The 22500-nt window shown below is 49.2% G+C and overlaps 1 protein-coding gene across 1 annotated transcript in view; it reads left to right on the top strand.

Moving 5' to 3' along the window:
- The window catches only part of LOC116938462 (alkaline phosphatase), a 54024-nt gene that overhangs the window by 28887 nt on the left and 2637 nt on the right, over positions 1-22500 (top strand). Inside the window, exons 6-8 of the mRNA XM_076063358.1 lie at positions 10436-10505; positions 16471-16605; positions 19568-19779. Of these exons, the coding sequence (XP_075919473.1) occupies positions 10436-10505; positions 16471-16605; positions 19568-19779 (417 nt within the window). The remainder of the gene's footprint in view (positions 1-10435; positions 10506-16470; positions 16606-19567; positions 19780-22500) is intronic.

Here is a 22500-nt window from a genome sequence, read left to right as displayed (position 1 = left end):
CACTCAGTCACTCACTCAGTCACTCACTCAGTCACTCACTCAGTCACTCAGTCACTCACTCAGTCACTCAGTCAATCACTCAGTCACTCAGTCAGTCAGTCAGTCACTCACTCAGTCACTCACTCAGTCAGTCAGTTAGTCACTCAGTCAGTCAGTCAGTCACTCAGTCAGTCAGTCAGTCAGTCACTCAGTCAGTCACTCAGTCAGTCACTCAGTCAGTCACTCAGTCAGTCACTCACTCAGTCACTCAGTCACTCAGTCAGTCACTCAGTCAGTCACTCAGTCAGTCACTCACTCAGTCACTCAGTCACTCAGTCAGTCACTCAGTCAGTCACTCAGTCAGTCAGTCAGTCACTCAGTCAGTCACTCAGTCAGTCACTCAGTCATTCAGTCACTCAGTCAGTCGGTCAGTCAGTCACTCACTCAGTCACTCAGTCAGTCACTCAGTCACTCACTCAGTCACTCAGTCAGTCACTCAGTCAGTCAGTCAGTCACTCAGTCACTCAGTCAGTCACTCAGTCAGTCACTCACTCAGTCACTCAGTCAGTCAGTTAGTCACTCAGTCAGTCACTCAGTCAGTCACTCACTCAGTCACTCAGTCAGTCAGTCACTCAGTCAGTTAGTCACTCAGTCAGTCACTCAGTCAGTCAGTCAGTCACTCAGTCAGTCACTCAGTCAGTCACTCAGTCACTCACTCAGTCACTCACTCAGTCACTCAGTCACTCACTCAGTCAGTTAGTCACTCATTCAGTCAGTCAGTTACTCAGTCACTCACTCAGTCACTCACTCAGTCACTCACTCAGTCACTCAGTCAGTCACTCAGTCACTCAGTCAGTCAGTCACTCACTCAGTCACTCACTCAGTCAGTCAGTTAGTCACTCAGTCAGTCAGTCAGTCACTCAGTCAGTCACTCAGTCATTCAGTCACTCAGTCAGTCGGTCAGTCAGTCACTCACTCAGTCACTCAGTCAGTCACTCAGTCACTCACTCAGTCACTCAGTCAGTCATTCAGTCAGTCAGTCAGTCACTCAGTCACTCAGTCAGTCACTCAGTCAGTCACTCACTCAGTCACTTAGTCAGTCAGTTAGTCACTCAGTCAGTCACTCAGTCAGTCACTCACTCAGTCACTCAGTCAGTCAGTCACTCAGTCAGTTAGTCACTCAGTCAGTCACTCAGTCAGTCAGTCAGTCACTCAGTCAGTCACTCAGTCAGTCACTCAGTCACTCACTCAGTCACTCACTCAGTCACTCAGTCACTCACTCAGTCAGTTAGTCACTCATTCAGTCAGTCAGTTACTCAGTCACTCACTCAGTCACTCACTCAGTCACTCACTCAGTCACTCACTCAGTCACTCAGTCACTCACTCAGTCACTCAGTCAATCACTCAGTCACTCAGTCAGTCAGTCAGTCACTCACTCAGTCACTCACTCAGTCAGTCAGTTAGTCACTCAGTCAGTCAGTCAGTCACTCAGTCAGTCAGTCAGTCAGTCACTCAGTCAGTCACTCAGTCAGTCACTCAGTCAGTCACTCAGTCAGTCACTCAGTCACTCAGTCACTCAGTCAGTCACTCATTCAGTCACTCAGTCAGTCAGTCACTCAGTCAGTCAGTCAGTCACTCAGTCAGTCACTCAGTCAGTCACTCAGTCATTCAGTCACTCAGTCAGTCGGTCAGTCAGTCACTCACTCAGTCACTCAGTCAGTCACTCAGTCACTCACTCAGTCACTCAGTCAGTCACTCAGTCAGTCAGTCAGTCACTCAGTCACTCAGTCAGTCACTCAGTCAGTCACTCACTCAGTCACTCAGTCAGTCAGTTAGTCACTCAGTCACTCAGTCAGTTAGTCACTCAGTCAGTCACTCAGTCAGTCAGTCAGTCACTCACTCAGTCACTCAGTCAGTCACTCAGTCACTCACTCAGTCACTCACTCAGTCACTCAGTCACTCACTCAGTCAGTTAGTCACTCATTCAGTCAGTCAGTTACTCAGTCACTCACTCAGTCACTCACTCAGTCACTCACTCAGTCACTCACTCAGTCACTCAGTCAGTCACTCAGTCACTCAGTCAGTCAGTCAGTCACTCACTCAGTCACTCACTCAGTCAGTCAGTTAGTCACTCAGTCAGTCAGTCAGTCACTCAGTCAGTCACTCAGTCATTCAGTCACTCAGTCAGTCGGTCAGTCAGTCACTCACTCAGTCACTCAGTCAGTCACTCAGTCACTCACTCAGTCACTCAGTCAGTCACTCAGTCAGTCAGTCACTCAGTCACTCAGTCAGTCACTCAGTCAGTCACTCACTCAGTCACTCAGTCAGTCAGTTAGTCACTCAGTCAGTCACTCAGTCAGTCACTCACTCAGTCACTCAGTCAGTCAGTCACTCAGTCAGTTAGTCACTCAGTCAGTCACTCAGTCAGTCAGTCACTCACTCAGTCACTCAGTCAGTCACTCAGTCAGTCACTCAGTCACTCACTCAGTCACTCACTCAGTCACTCACTCAGTCAGTTAGTCACTCATTCAGTCAGTCAGTTACTCAGTCACTCACTCAGTCACTCACTCAGTCACTCACTCAGTCACTCAGTCACTCACTCAGTCACTCAGTCAGTCACTCAGTCACTCAGTCAGTCAGTCAGTCACTCACTCAGTCACTCAGTCAGTCAGTTAGTCACTCAGTCAGTCAGTCACTCAGTCAGTCACTCACTTAGTCACTCAGTCAGTCACTCAGTCAGTCACTCAGTCAGTCACTCACTCAGTCACTCAGTCACTCAGTCAGTCACTCAGTCAGTCACTCAGTCAGTCAGTCACTCAGTCAGTCAGTCACTCAGTCAGTCACTCAGTCAGTCACTCAGTCATTCAGTCACTCAGTCAGTCGGTCAGTCAGTCACTCACTCAGTCACTCAGTCAGTCACTCAGTCACTCAGTCACTCACTCAGTCACTCAGTCAGTCACTCAGTCAGTCAGTCAGTCACTCAGTCACTCAGTCAGTCACTCAGTCAGTCACTCACTCAGTCACTCAGTCAGTCAGTTAGTCACTCAGTCAGTCACTCAGTCAGTCACTCACTCAGTCACTCAGTCAGTCAGTCACTCAGTCAGTTACTCACTCAGTCAGTCACTCAGTCAGTCAGTCAGTCACTCACTCAGTCACTCAGTCAGTCACTCAGTCAGTCACTCAGTCACTCACTCAGTCACTCAGTCACTCACTCAGTCAGTTAGTCACTCATTCAGTCAGTCAGTTACTCAGTCACTCACTCAGTCACTCACTCAGTCACTCACTCAGTCACTCACTCAGTCACTCAGTCACTCACTCAGTCACTCAGTCAGTCACTCAGTCACTCAGTCAGTCAGTCAGTCACTCACTCAGTCACTCACTCAGTCAGTCAGTCAGTCACTCAGTCAGTCACTCAGTCATTCAGTCACTCAGTCAGTCGGTCAGTCAGTCACTCACTCAGTCACTCAGTCAGTCACTCAGTCACTCACTCAGTCACTCAGTCAGTCACTCAGTCAGTCAGTCAGTCACTCAGTCACTCAGTCAGTCACTCAGTCAGTCACTCACTCAGTCACTCAGTCAGTCAGTTAGTCACTCAGTCAGTCACTCAGTCAGTCACTCACTCAGTCACTCAGTCAGTCAGTCACTCAGTCAGTTAGTCACTCAGTCAGTCACTCAGTCAGTCAGTCAGTCACTCACTCAGTCACTCAGTCAGTCACTCAGTCAGTCACTCAGTCACTCACTCAGTCACTCACTCAGTCACTCAGTCACTCACTCAGTCAGTTAGTCACTCATTCAGTCAGTCAGTTACTCAGTCACTCACTCAGTCACTCACTCAGTCACTCACTCAGTCACTCAGTCACTCACTCAGTCACTCAGTCAGTCACTCAGTCACTCAGTCAGTCAGTCAGTCACTCACTCAGTCACTCACTCAGTCAGTCAGTTAGTCACTCAGTCAGTCAGTCAGTCACTCAGTCAGTCACTCACTTAGTCACTCACTTAGTCACTCAGTCAGTCACTCAGTCAGTCACTCAGTCAGTCACTCAGTCAGTCACTCACTCAGTCACTCAGTCAGTCACTCAGTCAGTCACTCAGTCAGTCAGTCAGTCACTCAGTCAGTCACTCAGTCAGTCACTCAGTCATTCAGTCACTCAGTCAGTCGGTCAGTCAGTCACTCACTCAGTCACTCAGTCAGTCACTCAGTCACTCACTCAGTCACTCAGTCAGTCACTCAGTCAGTCAGTCAGTCACTCAGTCACTCAGTCAGTCACTCAGTCAGTCACTCACTCAGTCACTCAGTCAGTCAGTTAGTCACTCAGTCAGTCACTCAGTCAGTCACTCACTCAGTCACTCAGTCAGTCAGTCACTCAGTCAGTTAGTCACTCAGTCAGTCACTCAGTCAGTCAGTCAGTCACTCAGTCAGTCACTCAGTCAGTCACTCAGTCACTCACTCAGTCACTCACTCAGTCACTCAGTCACTCACTCAGTCAGTTAGTCACTCATTCAGTCAGTCAGTTACTCAGTCACTCACTCAGTCACTCACTCAGTCACTCACTCAGTCACTCACTCAGTCACTCAGTCAGTCACTCAGTCACTCAGTCAGTCAGTCACTCACTCAGTCACTCACTCAGTCAGTCAGTTAGTCACTCAGTCAGTCAGTCAGTCACTCAGTCAGTCACTCAGTCATTCAGTCACTCAGTCAGTCGGTCAGTCAGTCACTCACTCAGTCACTCAGTCAGTCACTCAGTCACTCACTCAGTCACTCAATCAGTCATTCAGTCAGTCAGTCAGTCACTCAGTCACTCAGTCAGTCACTCAGTCAGTCACTCACTCAGTCACTCAGTCAGTCAGTTAGTCACTCAGTCAGTCACTCAGTCAGTCACTCACTCAGTCACTCAGTCAGTCAGTCACTCAGTCAGTTAGTCACTCAGTCAGTCACTCAGTCAGTCAGTCAGTCACTCACTCAGTCACTCAGTCAGTCACTCAGTCAGTCACTCAGTCACTCACTCAGTCACTCACTCAGTCACTCAGTCACTCACTCAGTCAGTTAGTCACTCATTCAGTCAGTCAGTTACTCAGTCACTCACTCAGTCACTCACTCAGTCACTCACTCAGTCACTCACTCAGTCACTCAGTCACTCACTCAGTCACTCAGTCAATCACTCAGTCACTCACTCAGTCACTCACTCAGTCAGTCAGTTAGTCACTCAGTCAGTCAGTCAGTCACTCAGTCAGTCACTCACTTAGTCACTCAGTCAGTCACTCAGTCAGTCACTCAGTCAGTCACTCAGTCAGTCACTCAGTCAGTCACTCACTCAGTCACTCAGTCACTCAGTCAGTCACTCAGTCAGTCACTCAGTCAGTCAGTCACTCAGTCAGTCAGTCACTCACTCAGTCAGTCACTCAGTCAGTCACTCAGTCATTCAGTCACTCAGTCAGTCGGTCAGTCAGTCACTCACTCAGTCACTCAGTCAGTCACTCAGTCACTCACTCAGTCACTCAGTCAGTCACTCAGTCAGTCAGTCAGTCACTCAGTCACTCAGTCAGTCACTCAGTCAGTCACTCACTCAGTCACTCAGTCAGTCAGTTAGTCACTCAGTCAGTCACTCAGTCAGTCACTCACTCAGTCACTCAGTCAGTCAGTCACTCAGTCAGTTAGTCACTCAGTCAGTCACTCAGTCAGTCAGTCAGTCACTCACTCAGTCACTCAGTCAGTCACTCAGTCACTCACTCAGTCACTCACTCAGTCACTCAATCACTCACTCAGTCAGTTAGTCACTCATTCAGTCAGTCAGTTACTCAGTCACTCACTCAGTCACTCACTCAGTCACTCACTCAGTCACTCACTCAGTCACTCAGTCAGTCACTCAGTCAGTCACTCAGTCATTCAGTCACTCAGTCAGTCGGTCAGTCAGTCACTCACTCAGTCACTCAGTCAGTCACTCAGTCACTCACTCAGTCACTCAGTCAGTCACTCAGTCAGTCAGTCACTCAGTCACTCAGTCAGTCACTCAGTCAGTCACTCACTCAGTCACTCAGTCAGTCAGTTAGTCACTCAGTCAGTCACTCAGTCAGTCACTCACTCAGTCACTCAGTCAGTCAGTCACTCAGTCAGTTAGTCACTCAGTCAGTCACTCAGTCAGTCAGTCAGTCACTCACTCAGTCACTCAGTCAGTCACTCAGTCACTCACTCAGTCACTCACTCAGTCACTCACTCAGTCAGTTAGTCACTCATTCAGTCAGTCAGTTACTCAGTCACTCACTCAGTCACTCACTCAGTCACTCACTCAGTCACTCAGTCACTCACTCAGTCACTCAGTCAGTCACTCAGTCACTCAGTCAGTCAGTCAGTCACTCACTCAGTCACTCACTCAGTCAGTCAGTTAGTCACTCAGTCAGTCAGTCACTCAGTCAGTCACTCACTTAGTCACTCAGTCAGTCACTCAGTCAGTCACTCAGTCAGTCACTCAGTCAGTCACTCACTCAGTCACTCAGTCACTCAGTCAGTCACTCAGTCAGTCACTCAGTCAGTCAGTCACTCAGTCAGTCAGTCAGTCACTCAGTCAGTCACTCAGTCAGTCACTCAGTCATTCAGTCACTCAGTCAGTCGGTCAGTCAGTCACTCACTCAGTCACTCAGTCAGTCACTCAGTCACTCAGTCACTCACTCAGTCACTCAGTCAGTCACTCAGTCAGTCAGTCAGTCACTCAGTCACTCAGTCAGTCAGTCAGTCAGTCACTCACTCAGTCACTCAGTCAGTCAGTTAGTCACTCAGTCAGTCACTCAGTCAGTCACTCACTCAGTCACTCAGTCAGTCAGTCACTCAGTCAGTTAGTCACTCAGTCAGTCACTCAGTCAGTCAGTCACTCACTCAGTCACTCAGTCAGTCACTCAGTCAGTCACTCAGTCACTCACTCAGTCACTCAGTCACTCACTCAGTCAGTTAGTCACTCATTCAGTCAGTCAGTTACTCAGTCACTCACTCAGTCACTCACTCAGTCACTCACTCAGTCACTCACTCAGTCACTCAGTCACTCACTCAGTCACTCAGTCAGTCACTCAGTCACTCAGTCAGTCAGTCAGTCACTCAGTCAGTCAGTCAGTCACTCACTCAGTCACTCACTCAGTCAGTCAGGTAGTCACTCAGTCAGTCAGTCAGTCACTCAGTCAGTCACTCAGTCATTCAGTCACTCAGTCAGTCGGTCAGTCAGTCACTCACTCAGTCACTCAGTCAGTCACTCAGTCACTCACTCAGTCACTCAGTCAGTCACTCAGTCAGTCAGTCAGTCACTCAGTCACTCAGTCAGTCACTCAGTCAGTCACTCACTCAGTCACTCAGTCAGTCAGTTTGTCACTCAGTCAGTCACTCAGTCAGTCACTCAGTCACTCAGTCAGTCAGTCACTCAGTCAGTTAGTCACTCAGTCAGTCACTCAGTCAGTCAGTCAGTCACTCACTCAGTCACTCAGTCAGTCACTCAGTCACTCACTCAGTCACTCACTCAGTCACTCAGTCACTCACTCAGTCAGTTAGTCACTCATTCAGTCAGTCAGTTACTCAGTCACTCACTCAGTCACTCACTCAGTCACTCACTCAGTCACTCAGTCAGTCACTCAGTCACTCAGTCACTCAGTCACTCACTCAGTCACTCACTCAGCCACTCAGTCAGTCACTCACTCAGTCACTCAGTCAGTCACTCAGTCACTCAGTCACACACTCAGTCAGTTAGTCACTCAGTCAGTCAGTTACTCAGTCACTTAGTCAGTCAGTCACTCAGTCAGTCACTCACTCAGTCACTCACTCAGTCACTCAGTCACTCAGTCAGTCAGTCACTCAGTCACTCAGTCACTCAGTCAGTCACTCAGTCAGTCAGTCAGTCACTCAGTCACTCAGTCACTCAGTCAGTCACTCAGTCAGTCACTCAGTCACTCAGTCAGTCAGTCACTCAGTCACACACTCAGTCAGTTAGTCACTCAGTCAGTCAGTTACTCAGTCACTTAGTCAGTCAGTCACTCAGTCAGTCACTCAGTCAGTCACTCAGTCACTCAGTCAGTCACTCAGTCAGTCATTCACTCAGTCACTCAGTCAGTCACTCAGTCAGTCACTCACTCAGTCACTCAGTCACTCAGTCAGTCACTCAATCAGTCACTCAGTCAGTCACTCACTCAGTCAGTTAGTCACTCAGTCAGTCACTCAGTCAGTCACTCACTCAGTCAGTCACTCACTCAGTCACTTAGTCACTCAGTCAGTCAGTCACTCAGTCACTTAGTCACTCAGTCAGTCACTCACTCACTCAGTCACTCAGTCACTTAGTCACTCAGTCACTTAGTCAGTCTGTCACTCAGTCACTCAGTCACTCAGTCGCTTAGTCAGTGAGTCACTCAGTCAGTCACTCACTCACTCAGTCACTTAGTCAGTCAGTCTGTCACTCAGTCACTCAGTCACTCAGTCAGTCACTCACTTAGTCACTCAGTCAGTCAGTCAGTCAGTTACTCACTTAGTCACTCAGTCACTCACTCAGTCACTCAGTCAGTCACTCAGTCAGTCACTCAGTCACTCAGTCAGTCACCCACTCAGTCAGTTAGTCACTCAGTCAATCACTCAGTCAGTCAGTCACTCAGTCAGTCACTCAGTCACTCACTCAGTCAGTCACTCAGTCACTCAGTCAGTCACTCAGTCACTCAGTCAGTCACTCAGTCACTCAGTCAGTCACTCAGTCAGTCACTCACTCAGTCACTTAGTCACTCACTTAGTCACTCACTCAGTCAGTCAGTCACTCAGTCACTCAGTCACTCACTTAGTCACTCACTCAGTCACTCACTCAGTCACTCACTCTGTCACTCACTCAATCACTCCGTCAGTCATTCAGTCAGTCACTCAGTCACTCAGTCACTCACTTAGTCACTCACTCAGTCACTCACTCAGTCACTCACTCAATCACTCAGTCATTCAGTCAGTCACTCAGTCACTCAGTCACTCACTTAGTCACTCACTCAGTCACTCACTCAGTCACTCACTCAGTCACTTAGTCACTCACTCAGTCACTCAGTCAGTTAGTCACTCAGTCAGTCATTCAGTTACTCAGTCAGTCACTCAGTCACTCACTTAGTCACTCACTCAGTCACTCACTCAGTCACTCAGTCACTCACTCAGTCACTCAGTCAGTCACTCAGTCACTTAGTCACTCAGTCACTCACTCAGTCAGTCACTCAGTCAGTCACTCAGTCACTCACTCAGTCACTCACTTACTCGCTCACTTACCACTCACTCAGTCACTCACTCACTCAGTCACTCACTCACTCACCCACTCACCCACTCAGTCACTCACTCACCCACTCACTCACCACTCACTCACCCACTCTCTCACTCACCCACTCACTCACACACTCACCCACTCACATACTCACTCACTCACCCAGTCACTCACTCACTCACCCACTCACTCACTCACTCACCCACTCACACACTCACTCACCCACTCACTCACCCACTCACTCACTCACTCACCCACTCACCCACTCACCCACTCACTCACCCACTCACTCACTCACTCACTCACCCACTCAGTCACTCACTCACCCACTCACTCACCACTCACTCACCCACTCACTCACTCACCCACTCACTCACTCACACACTCACCCACTCACATACTCACTCACTCACTCACCCAGTCACTCACTCACTCACCCACTCACTCACTCACTCACTCACCCACTCACACACTCACTCACCCACTCACTCACTCACCCACTCACTCACTCACTCACCCACTCACTCACACACTCACTCACCCACTCACCCACACACTCACCCACTCACTCACCCACTCACTCACTCACTCACCCACTCACCCACTCACCCACTCACTCACTCACCCACTCACTCACCCACTCACTCACTCACCCACTCACTCAAACACTCACTCACCCACTCACTCACCCACTCGCCCACTCGCTCACCGCTCACCACTCGCTCACCACTCGCTTACCGCTCCTGAGTGAGTGGGTGAGTGGGTAGGTGAGTGAGTGACATTGTGTCACTGTGTGTCACTGTGTGTGTGTCACTGTGTGTGTGTCACTGTGTGTGTGTGTTACTGTGTGTGTGTCACTGTGTGTGTGTGTCACTGTGTGTGTGTCACTGTGTGTGTGTGTGTCACTGTGTGTGTCACTGTGTGTGTGTCACTGTGTGTGTGTCACTATGTGTGTGTCACTGTGTGTGTGTCACTGTGTGTAACTGTGTGTCACTGTGTGTGTCTCTGTGTGTGTGTCACTGTGTGTGCGTCACTGTGTGTGTGTGTCACTGTGTGTGTCACTGTGTGTGTCACTGTGTGTGTGTCAAAGTGTGTGTGTCACTGTGTGTGTGTGTCACTGTTTGTGTCAAAGTGTGTGTGTCACTGTGTGTGTGTCACTGTGTGTGTGTCACTGTGTGTGTGCTTATATCTGTGTGTGCTTATATCAGAACGGAAAGTACGTGTGGAACAGAGAACAACTACTGGCTGTTGATGTCTCCAAGACTGACCACCTCCTGGGTACCAACATCACCATCAACATCACCATCATCAACATCACCATCATCAACATCACCATCAACATCACCATCATCAACATCACCATCATCAACATCACCATCATCAACATCACCATCAACATCACCACCATCAACATCATCACCATCAACATCACCATCATCAACATCACCATCAACATCACTTCCATAAACATCACCACCATCAACATCACCATCATCAACATCACCATCATCAACATCACCATCATCAACATCACCATCAACATCATCACCATCAACATCATCATCACCATCAACATCACCATCAACATCACCATCATCAACATCAACATCACCATCAACATCACCATCATCAACATCACCATCAACATTACCATCATCAACATCAACATCACCATCATCAACATCATCATCAACATCATCATCAACATCATCATCATCAACATCACCATCATCACCACCATCAACATCACCACCATCAACATCATCATCAACATCACCATCAACATCATCAACATCAACGTCACCACCATCAACATCATCAACATCAACATCATCACCATCAACATCACCACCATCAACATCATCATCAACATCATCACCATCAACATCATCATCATCAACATCACCATCATCAACATCACCATCATCAACATCAACGTCACCACCATCAACATCATCATCATCAACATCATCATCAACATCATCATCACCATCATCAACATCATCAACATCACCATCAACATCACCACCATCAACATCATCACCATCAACATCATCATCATCAACATCACCATCATCAACATCACCATCATCAACATCACCACCATCAACATCACCATCAACATCACCATCAACATCATCACCATCATCAACATCACCATCACCACCATCAACATCACCAAAATCAACATCACCATCATCAACATCACCATCATCAACATCACCATCATCAACATCATCAACATCATCATCATCAACATCATCACCATCAACATCACCATCATCAACATCACCACCATCAACATCACCATCAACATCACCACCATCAACATCATCACCATCATCAACATCACCATCAACATCACCACCATCAACATCATTATCATCAACATCATCAACATCACCATCATCAACATCACCATCAACATCACCATCAACATCACCATCACCAACATCACCATCATCAACATCACCACCATCAACATCACCACCAACAACATCACCTTCAACATCACCATCAACATCACCATCAACATCATCATCATCATCAACATCACCACCATCAACATCATCATCATCAACATCACCATCAACATCACCACCATCAACATCACCACCATCAACATCACCATCATCAACATCACCACCATCAAGATCATCACCATCAACATCATCATCAACATCATCAACATCGTCATCATCATCATCATCATCACCACCATCAACATCACCATCAACATCACCATCATCAACATCACCATCATCAACATCACCATCATCATCACCATCATCAACATGACCATCAACATCATCATCACCATCACCATCAACATCACCATCATCAACATCACCATCAACATCACCATCATCAACATCACCATCAACATCATCATCATCAACATCACCACCATCAACATCATCATCAACATCAACATCACCATCATCAACATCACCATCATCAACATCATCATCATCACCATCATCAACATCACCATCATCATCACCATCAACATCACCATCAACATCACCATCATCATCATCACCACCATCAACATCACCACCAACAACATCACCTTCAACATCACCATCAACATCACCATCAACATCATCATCATCATCAACATCACCACCATCAACATCATCATCATCAACATCACCATCAACATCACCACCATCAACATCACCACCATCAACATCACCATCATCAACATCACCACCATCAAGATCATCACCATCAACATCATCATCAACATCGTCATCATCAACATCATCATCATCATCACCACCATCAACATCACCATCAACATCACCATCATCAACATCACCATCATCAACATCACCATCATCATCACCATCATCAACATGACCATCAACATCATCATCACCATCACCATCAACATCACCATCATCAACATCACCATCAACATCACCATCATCAACATCACCATCAACATCATCATCATCAACATCACCACCATCAACATCATCATCAACATCAACATCACCGTCATCAACATCACCATCATCAACATCATCATCACCATCATCAACATCACCATCATCATCACCATCAACATCACCATCAACATCACCATCATCATCATCACCATCACCATCAACATCATCATCACCATCAACATCACCATCAACATCATCAACATCATCATCACCATCAACATCACCATCAACATCACCATCATCACCATCATCACCATCAACATCACCATCAACATCACCATCAACATCACCATCATCATCATCACCATCAACATCACCATCATCAACATCATCACCATCAACATCACCACCATCACCATCATCAACATCACCATCAACATCACCACCATCAACAACATCATCACCATCACCACCATCCTACATCAACATCACCATCAACATCAACATTACCATCAACATCATCATCAACATCACCATCAACATCATCATCACCATCATCATCATCACCAATATCATTAACACCATCATCATCATCATAAACATCAACGTCACCACCATCAACATCATCATCATCAACATCATCATCAACATCATCATCACCATCATCAACATCATCAACATCACCATCAACATCACCACCATCAACATCATCACCATCAACATCATCATCATCAACATCACCATCATCAACATCACCATCATCAACATCACCACCATCAACATCACCATCAACATCACCATCAACATCATCACCATCATCAACATCACCATCACCACCATCAACATCACCAAAATCAACATCACCATCATCAACATCACCATCATCAACATCACCATCATCAACATCATCAACATCATCATCATCAACATCATCACCATCAACATCACCATCATCAACATCACCACCATCAACATCACCATCAACATCACCACCATCAACATCATCACCATCATCAACATCACCATCAACATCACCACCATCAACATCATTATCATCAACATCATCAACATCACCATCATCAACATCACCATCAACATCACCATCAACATCACCATCACCAACATCACCATCATCAACATCACCACCATCAACATCACCACCAACAACATCACCTTCAACATCACCATCAACATCACCATCAACATCATCATCATCATCAACATCACCACCATCAACATCATCATCATCAACATCACCATCAACATCACCACCATCAACATCACCACCATCAACATCACCATCATCAACATCACCACCATCAAGATCATCACCATCAACATCATCATCAACATCATCAACATCGTCATCATCAACATCATCATCATCACCACCATCAACATCACCATCAACATCACCATCATCAACATCACCATCATCAACATCACCATCATCATCACCATCATCAACATGACCATCAACATCATCATCACCATCACCATCAACATCACCATCATCAACATCACCATCAACATCACCATCATCAACATCACCATCAACATCATCATCATCAACATCACCACCATCAACATCATCATCAACATCAACATCACCATCATCAACATCACCATCATCAACATCATCATCATCACCATCATCAACATCACCATCATCATCACCATCAACATCACCATCAACATCACCATCATCATCATCACCACCATCAACATCACCACCAACAACATCACCTTCAACATCACCATCAACATCACCATCAACATCATCATCATCATCAACATCACCACCATCAACATCATCATCATCAACATCACCATCAACATCACCACCATCAACATCACCACCATCAACATCACCATCATCAACATCACCACCATCAAGATCATCACCATCAACATCATCATCAACATCATCAACATCGTCATCATCAACATCATCATCATCATCACCACCATCAACATCACCATCAACATCACCATCATCAACATCACCATCATCAACATCACCATCATCATCACCATCATCAACATGACCATCAACATCATCATCACCATCACCATCAACATCACCATCATCAACATCACCATCAACATCACCATCATCAACATCACCATCAACATCATCATCATCAACATCACCACCATCAACATCATCATCAACATCAACATCACCGTCATCAACATCACCATCATCAACATCATCATCACCATCATCAACATCACCATCATCATCACCATCAACATCACCATCAACATCACCATCATCATCATCACCATCACCATCAACATCATCATCACCATCAACATCACCATCAACATCATCAACATCATCATCACCATCAACATCACCATCAACATCACCATCATCACCATCATCACCATCAACATCACCATCAACATCACCATCAACATCACCATCATCATCATCACCATCAACATCACCATCATCAACATCATCACCATCAACATCACCACCATCACCATCATCAACATCACCATCAACATCACCACCATCAACAACATCATCACCATCACCACCATCCTACATCAACATCACCATCAACATCAACATTACCATCAACATCATCATCAACATCACCATCAACATCATCATCACCATCATCATCATCACCAATATCATTAACACCATCATCATCATCATAAACATCACCATCACGATGATGGTGATGTTGATGGTGGCGATGTTGATGACGTTGTTGACGTTGATGACGTTGATGACGTTGATGTTGGCGTTGTTGATGACGTTGATGGCGATGTTGATGGTCCGATGTTGATGACGTTGATGATGTTGATGTTGATGATGTTGATGACGTTGATGACGTTGATGATGTTCATGTTGATGATGTTGATGTTGATGACGTTGACGATGCTGATGGTGGCGATGTTGATGTTGTTGATGATGTTGATGACGTTGATGATGTTGATGACGTTGATGATGTTGATGACGTTGATGACGTTGATGTTATTGATGGTGGCGATGTTGATGGTGGCGATGTTGATGACGTTGATGATGTTGATGTTGATGATGTTGATGACGATGATGATGTTGATGGTGGCGATGTTGATGGTGGCGATGTTGATGACGTTGATGATGTTGATGATGTTGATGTTGATGATGTTGATGACGTTTGATGATGTTGATGACGTTGATGATGTTGATGACGTTGATGTTGGCGATGTTGATGGTGGTGATGTTGATGACGTTGATGATGTTGATGACGTTGATGATGTTGATGATGTTGATGTTGGCGATGTTGATGGTGGCGATGTTGATGACGTCGATGACGTTGATGACGTTGATGTTGGCCATGTTGATGGTGGCGATGTTGATGACGTTGATGATGTTGATGTTGATGATGTTGATGACGTTGATGATGTTGATGTTGATGGTGGCGATGTTGATGATGTTGATGACGTTGATGGTGTTGATGACGTTGATGATGTTGATGTTGATGACGTTGATGACGATGATGTTGATGACGTTGATGACGTTGATGATGTTGATGGTGGTGATGTTGATGACGTTGATGTTGGCGATGTTGATGGTGGCGATGTTGATGACGTTGATGATGTTGATGTTGATGACGTTGATGACGTTGATGACGGTGGCGATGTTGATGACGTTGATGACGTTGATGTTGATGGTGGTGGCGATGTTGATGACGGTGATGATGTTGATGACGTTGATGTTGATGATGTTGATGATGGTGGCGATGTTGATGACGTTGATGATGTTGATGTTGATGATGGTGTCGATGTTGATGTTGGCGATGTTGATGGTGTCGATGTTGACGATGATCCTGCGCCAGGCCTGTTTGAACCGATGGACATGCTCTACGAACTGGACAGGAACAAGACGGTGGACCCGTCTCTCGTGGAGATGGTGAAAGTGGCGCTCAGAATCCTCACCAAGAACCCCAAAGGATTCTTCTTACTGGTAGAAGGTGAGTGGGTCAGGGGAGGAGTGATGGCTCCTCACCAGCTCGCTCACCAGCTCGCTCACCAACTCACTCACCAACTCGCTCACCAACTCACTCACCAGCTCGCTCACCAGCTCGCTCACCAACTCACTCACCAACTCGCTCACCAACTCACTCACCAGCTCGCTCACCAGCTCGCTCACCAACTCACTCACAAACTCGCTCACCAACTCACTCACCAACTCGCTCACCAACTCGTTCACCAACTTACTCACCAACTCGCTCACCAACTCGTTCAACAACTCGCTCACCAGATCACTCACCAGATCACACACCAGCTCACTCACTAACTCACTCACCAACTTACCAACTCGCTCACTCACCAGCTCGCTCACCAGCTCGCTCACCAACTTACCAACTCGCTCACCAACTCACTCGCTCACCAACTTACCAACTCGCTCACTCACCAGATCACTCACCAGATCACTCACCAGCTCACTCACCAACTCACTCACCAACGTACTCACCAGCTCACTCACCAACTCACACACCAGCTCACTCACCAGCTCATTCACCAGCTCACTCACCAACTCGCTCACCAACTTACTCACCAACTTACTCACCAGCTCACTCACCAAGTCACTCACCAGCTCACTCACCAAGTCACTCACCAGCTCACTCACCAACTCGCACACCAACTCACTCACCAACTCGCTCACCAACTCGCTCACTCACCAGCTCACTCACCAGCTCGCTCACCGGCTCGCTCACCAACTTACTCACCAACTCGCTCACCAGCTCGCTCACCAGCTCACTCACCAACTCGCTCACCAACTCACTCACCAACTCACTCACCAACTCACTCACCAACTCACTCACCAGCTCGTTCGGCCAGTTTATAGCAGCTCTGGGTAGCACCGTTGGGTTTGTGGGTCTCTGTGTGGTGAGTCTATGGGTCTCTGTGTGATGAGTCTATGGGTCTCTGTGTGATGAGTCTGTGGGTCTCTGTGTAGTGAGTCTGTGGGTCTCTGTGTGATGAGTCTATGGGTCTCTGTGTGGTGAGTCTGTGGGTCTCTGGGTGGTGAGTCTATGGGTCTCTGTATGATGAGTCTATGGGTCTCTGTGTGATGAGTCTATGGGTCTCTGTGTGATGAGTCTATGGGTCTCTGTGTGGTGAGTTTATGGGTCTCTGTGTGATGAGTCTGTGGGTCTCTGTGTGGTGAGTCTATGGGTCTATGTGTGGTGAGTCTATGGGTCTCTGTGTGGTGAGTCTATGGGTCTCTGTGTGGTGAGTCTATGGGTCTCTGTGTGGTGAGTCTATGGGTCTCTGTGTGGTGAGTCTATGGGTCTCTGTGTGGTGAGTCTATGGGTCTCTGTGTGGTGAGTCTATGTGTCTCTGTGTGGTGAGTCTATGGGTCTCTGTGGGGTGAGTCTATGGGTCTCTGTGTGGTGAGTCTATGGGTCTCTGTGTGATGAGTCTATGGGTCTCTGTGTGGTGAGTCTGTGGGTCTCTGTGTGATGAGTCTATGGGTCTCTGTGTGATGAATCTATGGGTCTCTGTGTGGTGAGTCTGTGGGTCTCTGTGTGATGAGTCTATGGGTCTCTCTGTGGTGAGTCTTTGGGTCTCTGTGTGATGAGTCTATGGGTCTATGTGTGGTGAGTCTGTGGGTCTCTGTGTGATGAGTCTATGGGTCTCTGTGTGATGAATCTATGGGTCTCTGTGTGGTGAGTCTATGGGTCTCTGTGTGGTGAGTCTATGGGTCTCTGTGTGGTGAGTCTATGGGTCTCTGTGTGGTGAGTCTATGGGTCTCTGTGTGGTGAGTCTATGGGTCTCTGTGTGGTGAGTCTATGGGTCTCTGTGTGATGAGTCTATGGGTCTCTGTGTGGTGAGTCTGTGGGTCTCTGTGTGGTGAGTCTATGGGTCTCTGTGGGGTGAGTCTGTGGGTCTCTGTGTGGTGAGTCTATGGGTCTCTGTGGGGTGAGTCTATGGGTCTCTGTGTGGTGAGTCTGTGGGTCTCTGTGTGGTGAGTCTATGGGTCTCTGTGTGATGAGTCTATGGGTCTCTGTGTGATGAGTCTATGGGTCTCTGTGTGGTGAGTCTATGGGTCTCTGTGTGTGAGTCTATGGGTCTCTGTGTGGTGAGTCTATGGGTCTCTGTGTGGTGAGTCTATGGGTCTCTGTGTGGTGAGTCTATGGGTCTCTCTGTGGTGAGTCTATGGGTCTCTGTGTGGTGAGTCTATGGGCCTCTGCGTGCTGAGTCTATGGGTCTCTGTGTGGTGAGTCTATGGGTCTCTGTGGTGAGTCTATGGGTCTCTGTGTGATGAGTCTATGGGTCTCTGTGTGATGATGAGTCTATGGGTCTCTGTGTGATGATGAGTCTATTGGTCTCTCTGTGGTGAGTCTATGGGTCTCTGTGTGATGAGTCTATGGGTCTCTGTGTGGTGAGTCTATGGGTCTCTCTGTGGTGAGTCTGTGGGTCTCTGTGTGGTGAGTCTATGGGTCTCTGTGTGGTGAGTCTGTGGGTCTCTGTGTGATGAGTCTATGGGTCTCTGTGTGGTGAGTCTATGGGTCTCTGTGTCGTGAGTCTATGGGTCTCTGTGTGGTGAGTCTATGGGTCTCTGCGTGCTGAGTCTATGGGTCTCTGTGTGGTGAGTCTATGGGTCTCTGTGTGGTGAGTCTATGGGTCTCTGTGTGGTGAGTCTATGGGTCTCTGTGTGATGATGATTCTATGGGTCTCTGTGTGATGAGTCTATGGGTCTCTGTGTGATGATGAGTCTATGGGTCTCTGTGTGATGATGAGTCTATGGGTCTCTGTGTGGTGAGTCTATGAGTCTCTTTGTGATGAGTCTGTGGGTCTCTGTGTGGTGAGTCTTTGGGTCTCTGTGTGGTGATGAGTCTATGGGTTCATCATCACCCACCCCCCTAACCCACCCACCCACCCACCCTACCCACCCACCACCACCCCCCCACCCACCCCACCCACCAGGCGGCCGCATCGACCACGGCCACCACGAGGGTTTGGCTCACCAGGCGCTGAGTGAGGCGGTCGCCTTTGACGACTCCATCGCCGAGGCAGGGACATTCACGGACGAGAGAGAGACGCTGACCGTGGTGACGGCTGATCACTCACACGTGTTCACATTCGGGGGATACACGCTGAGAGGGAATCCCATCTTCGGTGGGTGGGTGGGTGAGAGTGTGGGTGGGTGGGTGAGTGGGTGGGTTGGTGAGTGAGTGGGTGAGTGAGTGGGTGAGTGAGTGGGTGGGTGGGTGGGTGAGTGGGTGGGTGGGTGGGTGAGTGGGTGAGTGAGTGGGTGAGTGGGTGAGTGAGTGGGTGGGTGAGTGGGTGGGTGGGTGAGTGGGTGGGTGGGTCGGTGGGTGAGTGGGTGAGTGGGTGGGTGGGTGAGTGAGTGAGTGGGTGGGTGAGTGGGTGGGTGGGTGAGTGGGTGAGTGAGTGGGTGAGTGGGTGGGTGGGTGAGTGGGTGGGTGAGTGGGTGGGTAAGTGAGTGAGTGAGTGGGTGGGTAAGTGGGTGGGTGGGTGAGTGAGTGAGTGGGTCGGTGGGTGAGTGGGTGGGTGGGTGAGTGGGTGAGTGAGTGGGTGGGTGAGTGGGTGAGTGGGTGGGTTGGTGAGTGGGTGGGTGGGTGAGTGGGTGAGTGGGTGGGTGGGTGAGTGAGTGAGTGAGTGGGTGAGTGGGTGGGTGGGTGAGTGAGTGAGTGGGTGAGTGAGTGAGTGAGTGGGTGAGTGAGTGGGTGAGTGAGTGGGTGGGTGGGTGAGTGGGTGGGTGGGTGAGTGGGTGGGTGGGTGAGTGAGTGGGTGGGTCGGTGGGTGAGTGGGTGAGTGGGTGGGTGGGTGAGTGAGTGAGTGAGTGGGTGGGTGGGTGGGTGAGTGGGTGGGTGGGTGGGTGAGTGGGTGAGTGGGTGGGTGGGTGAGTGAGTGAGTGGGTGAGTGAGTGAGTGAGTGGGTGGGTAAGTGGGTGGGTGGGTGAGTGAGTGAGTGGGTAAGTGAGTGGGTGAGTGGGTGAGTGAGTGGGTGGGTGAGTGGGTGGGTGGGTGAGTGAGTGGGTGGGTGAGTGGGTGGGTGGGTGAGTGGGTGGGTGAGTGAGTGAGTGGGTGGGTGAGTGGGTGGGTGGGTGGGTTGAGTGAGTGAGTGGGTGGGTGGGTAAGTGGGTGGGTGGGTGAGTGAGTGAGTGGGTGGGTAAGTGAGTGAGTGGGTGGGTGAGTGGGTGGGTGGGTGAGTGAGTGAGTGGGTGGGTGGTGGGGGGTGGGTGGGTGAGTGGGTGAGTGGGTGGGTGAGTGAGTGAGTGGGTGAGTGGGTGAGTGGGTGGGTGGGTGAGTGAGTGAGTGGGTAGTGAGTGAGTGGGTGGGTGAGTGGTCACGGACGAGAGAGAGACGCTGACCGTGGTGACAGCTGATCACTCACACGTGTTCACATTCGGGGGATACACGCTGAGAGGGAATCCCATCTTTGGTGGGTGGGTGGGTGACAGGGTGGGTGGGTGGGTGACAGGGTGGGTGGGTGAGTGGGTGGGTGAGTGGGTGAGTGGATGGGTGGGTGGGTGAGTGGGTGGGTGGGTGGGTGAGTGGGTGGGTGGGTGGGTGAGTGGGTGAGTGGATGGGTGGGTGGGTGAGTGGGTGGGTGAGTGGGTGAGTGGGTGGGTGAGTGGGTGGGTGAGTGAGTGAGTGAGTGGGTGGGTGGGTGGGTGGGTGAGTGGGTGGGTGGGTGAGTGGGTGAGTGGGTGAGTGGGAGAGTGGGTGATTGGGTGAGTGGGTGAGTGGGTGAGTGGGTGAGTGAGTGAGTGAGTGGGTGAGTGGGTGGGTGGGTGGGTGAGTGGGTGGGTGAGTGAGTGAGTGAGTGGGTGAGTGGGTGGGTGGGTGGGTGAGTGAGTGAGTGGTTGGGTGGGTGGGTGAGTGGGTGAGTGGGTGGGTGAGTGAATGGGTGGGTGGGTGAGTGGGTGAGTAAGTGGGTGAGTGAGTGAGTGAGTGGGTGGGTGAGTGAGTGGGTGAGTGGGTGAGTGAGTGAGTGAGTGGGTGAGTGAGTGGGTGGGTGAGTGAGTGGGTGAGTGGGTGAGTGGGTGAGTGGGTGAGTGAGTGAGTGGTGAGTGGGTGGGTGAGTGAGTGAGTGAGTGGGTGAGTGAGTGGGTGGGTGGGTGAGTGAGTGTGTGAGTGAGTGAGTGAGCGAGTGGGTGAATGATTGAGTGAGTGGGTGAGTGAGTGGGTGGATGAGTGTGTGAGTGAGTGTGTGAGTGAGCGGGTGAGTGAGTGGGTGGGTGAGTGGGTGTGTGAGTGAGTGGGTGATTGAGTGAGCGGGTGAGTGAGTGGGTGGGTGAGTGGGTGGGTGGGTGAGTGGTTGGGTGAGTGAGTGGGTGGGTGAGCGAGTGGGTGAGTGAGCGAGTGGGTGAGTGAGCGAGTGGTTGAGTGGGTGGGTGGGTGAGTGAGTGGGTGAGTGAGTGGGTGAGTGAGTGAGTGAGTGGCTGGGTGAGTGGCTGGGTGAGTGAGTGGCTGGGTGAGTGGCTGGGTGAGTGAGTGAGTGGGTGAGTGAGTGGGTGAGTGGCTGGGTGAGTGGCTGGGTGAGTAAGTGAATGGCTGGGTGAGTGGCTGGGTGAGTGTCTGGGTGAGTGCGTGAGTAGCTATGTGAGTGAGTGAGTGAGTGGCTGGGTGAGTGGCTGGGTGAGTGGCTGGGTGAGTGTTTGAGTGAGTGAGTGTCTGGGTGAGTGTCTGGGTGAGTGGGTGAGTGAGTGTCTGGGTGAGTGGCTAGGTGAGTGGCTGGGTGAGTGAGTCAGTGGGTGAGTGAGTGGTTGAGTGGCTAGGTGAGTGTCTGGGTGAGTGGCTGGGTGAGTGAGTGAGTGGGTGAGTGGCTAGGTGAGTGGCTGGGTGAGTGAGTGGCTTGGTGAGTGTCTGGGTGAGTGTCTGGGTGAGTGT

The sequence above is a fragment of the Petromyzon marinus genome, unplaced genomic scaffold (genome assembly GCF_048934315.1).
Source record: "Petromyzon marinus isolate PM22_M1 ecotype Great Lakes invasive population unplaced genomic scaffold, UKy_Petmar_22M1.pri1.0 PM_Scaffold_104, whole genome shotgun sequence".
Classification (NCBI taxonomy): Eukaryota; Metazoa; Chordata; class Hyperoartia; order Petromyzontiformes; family Petromyzontidae; genus Petromyzon; species Petromyzon marinus.
The sequence above is the reverse complement of the archived record's forward strand: the minus strand, read 5'-3'. Positions and strand labels throughout refer to the sequence as shown.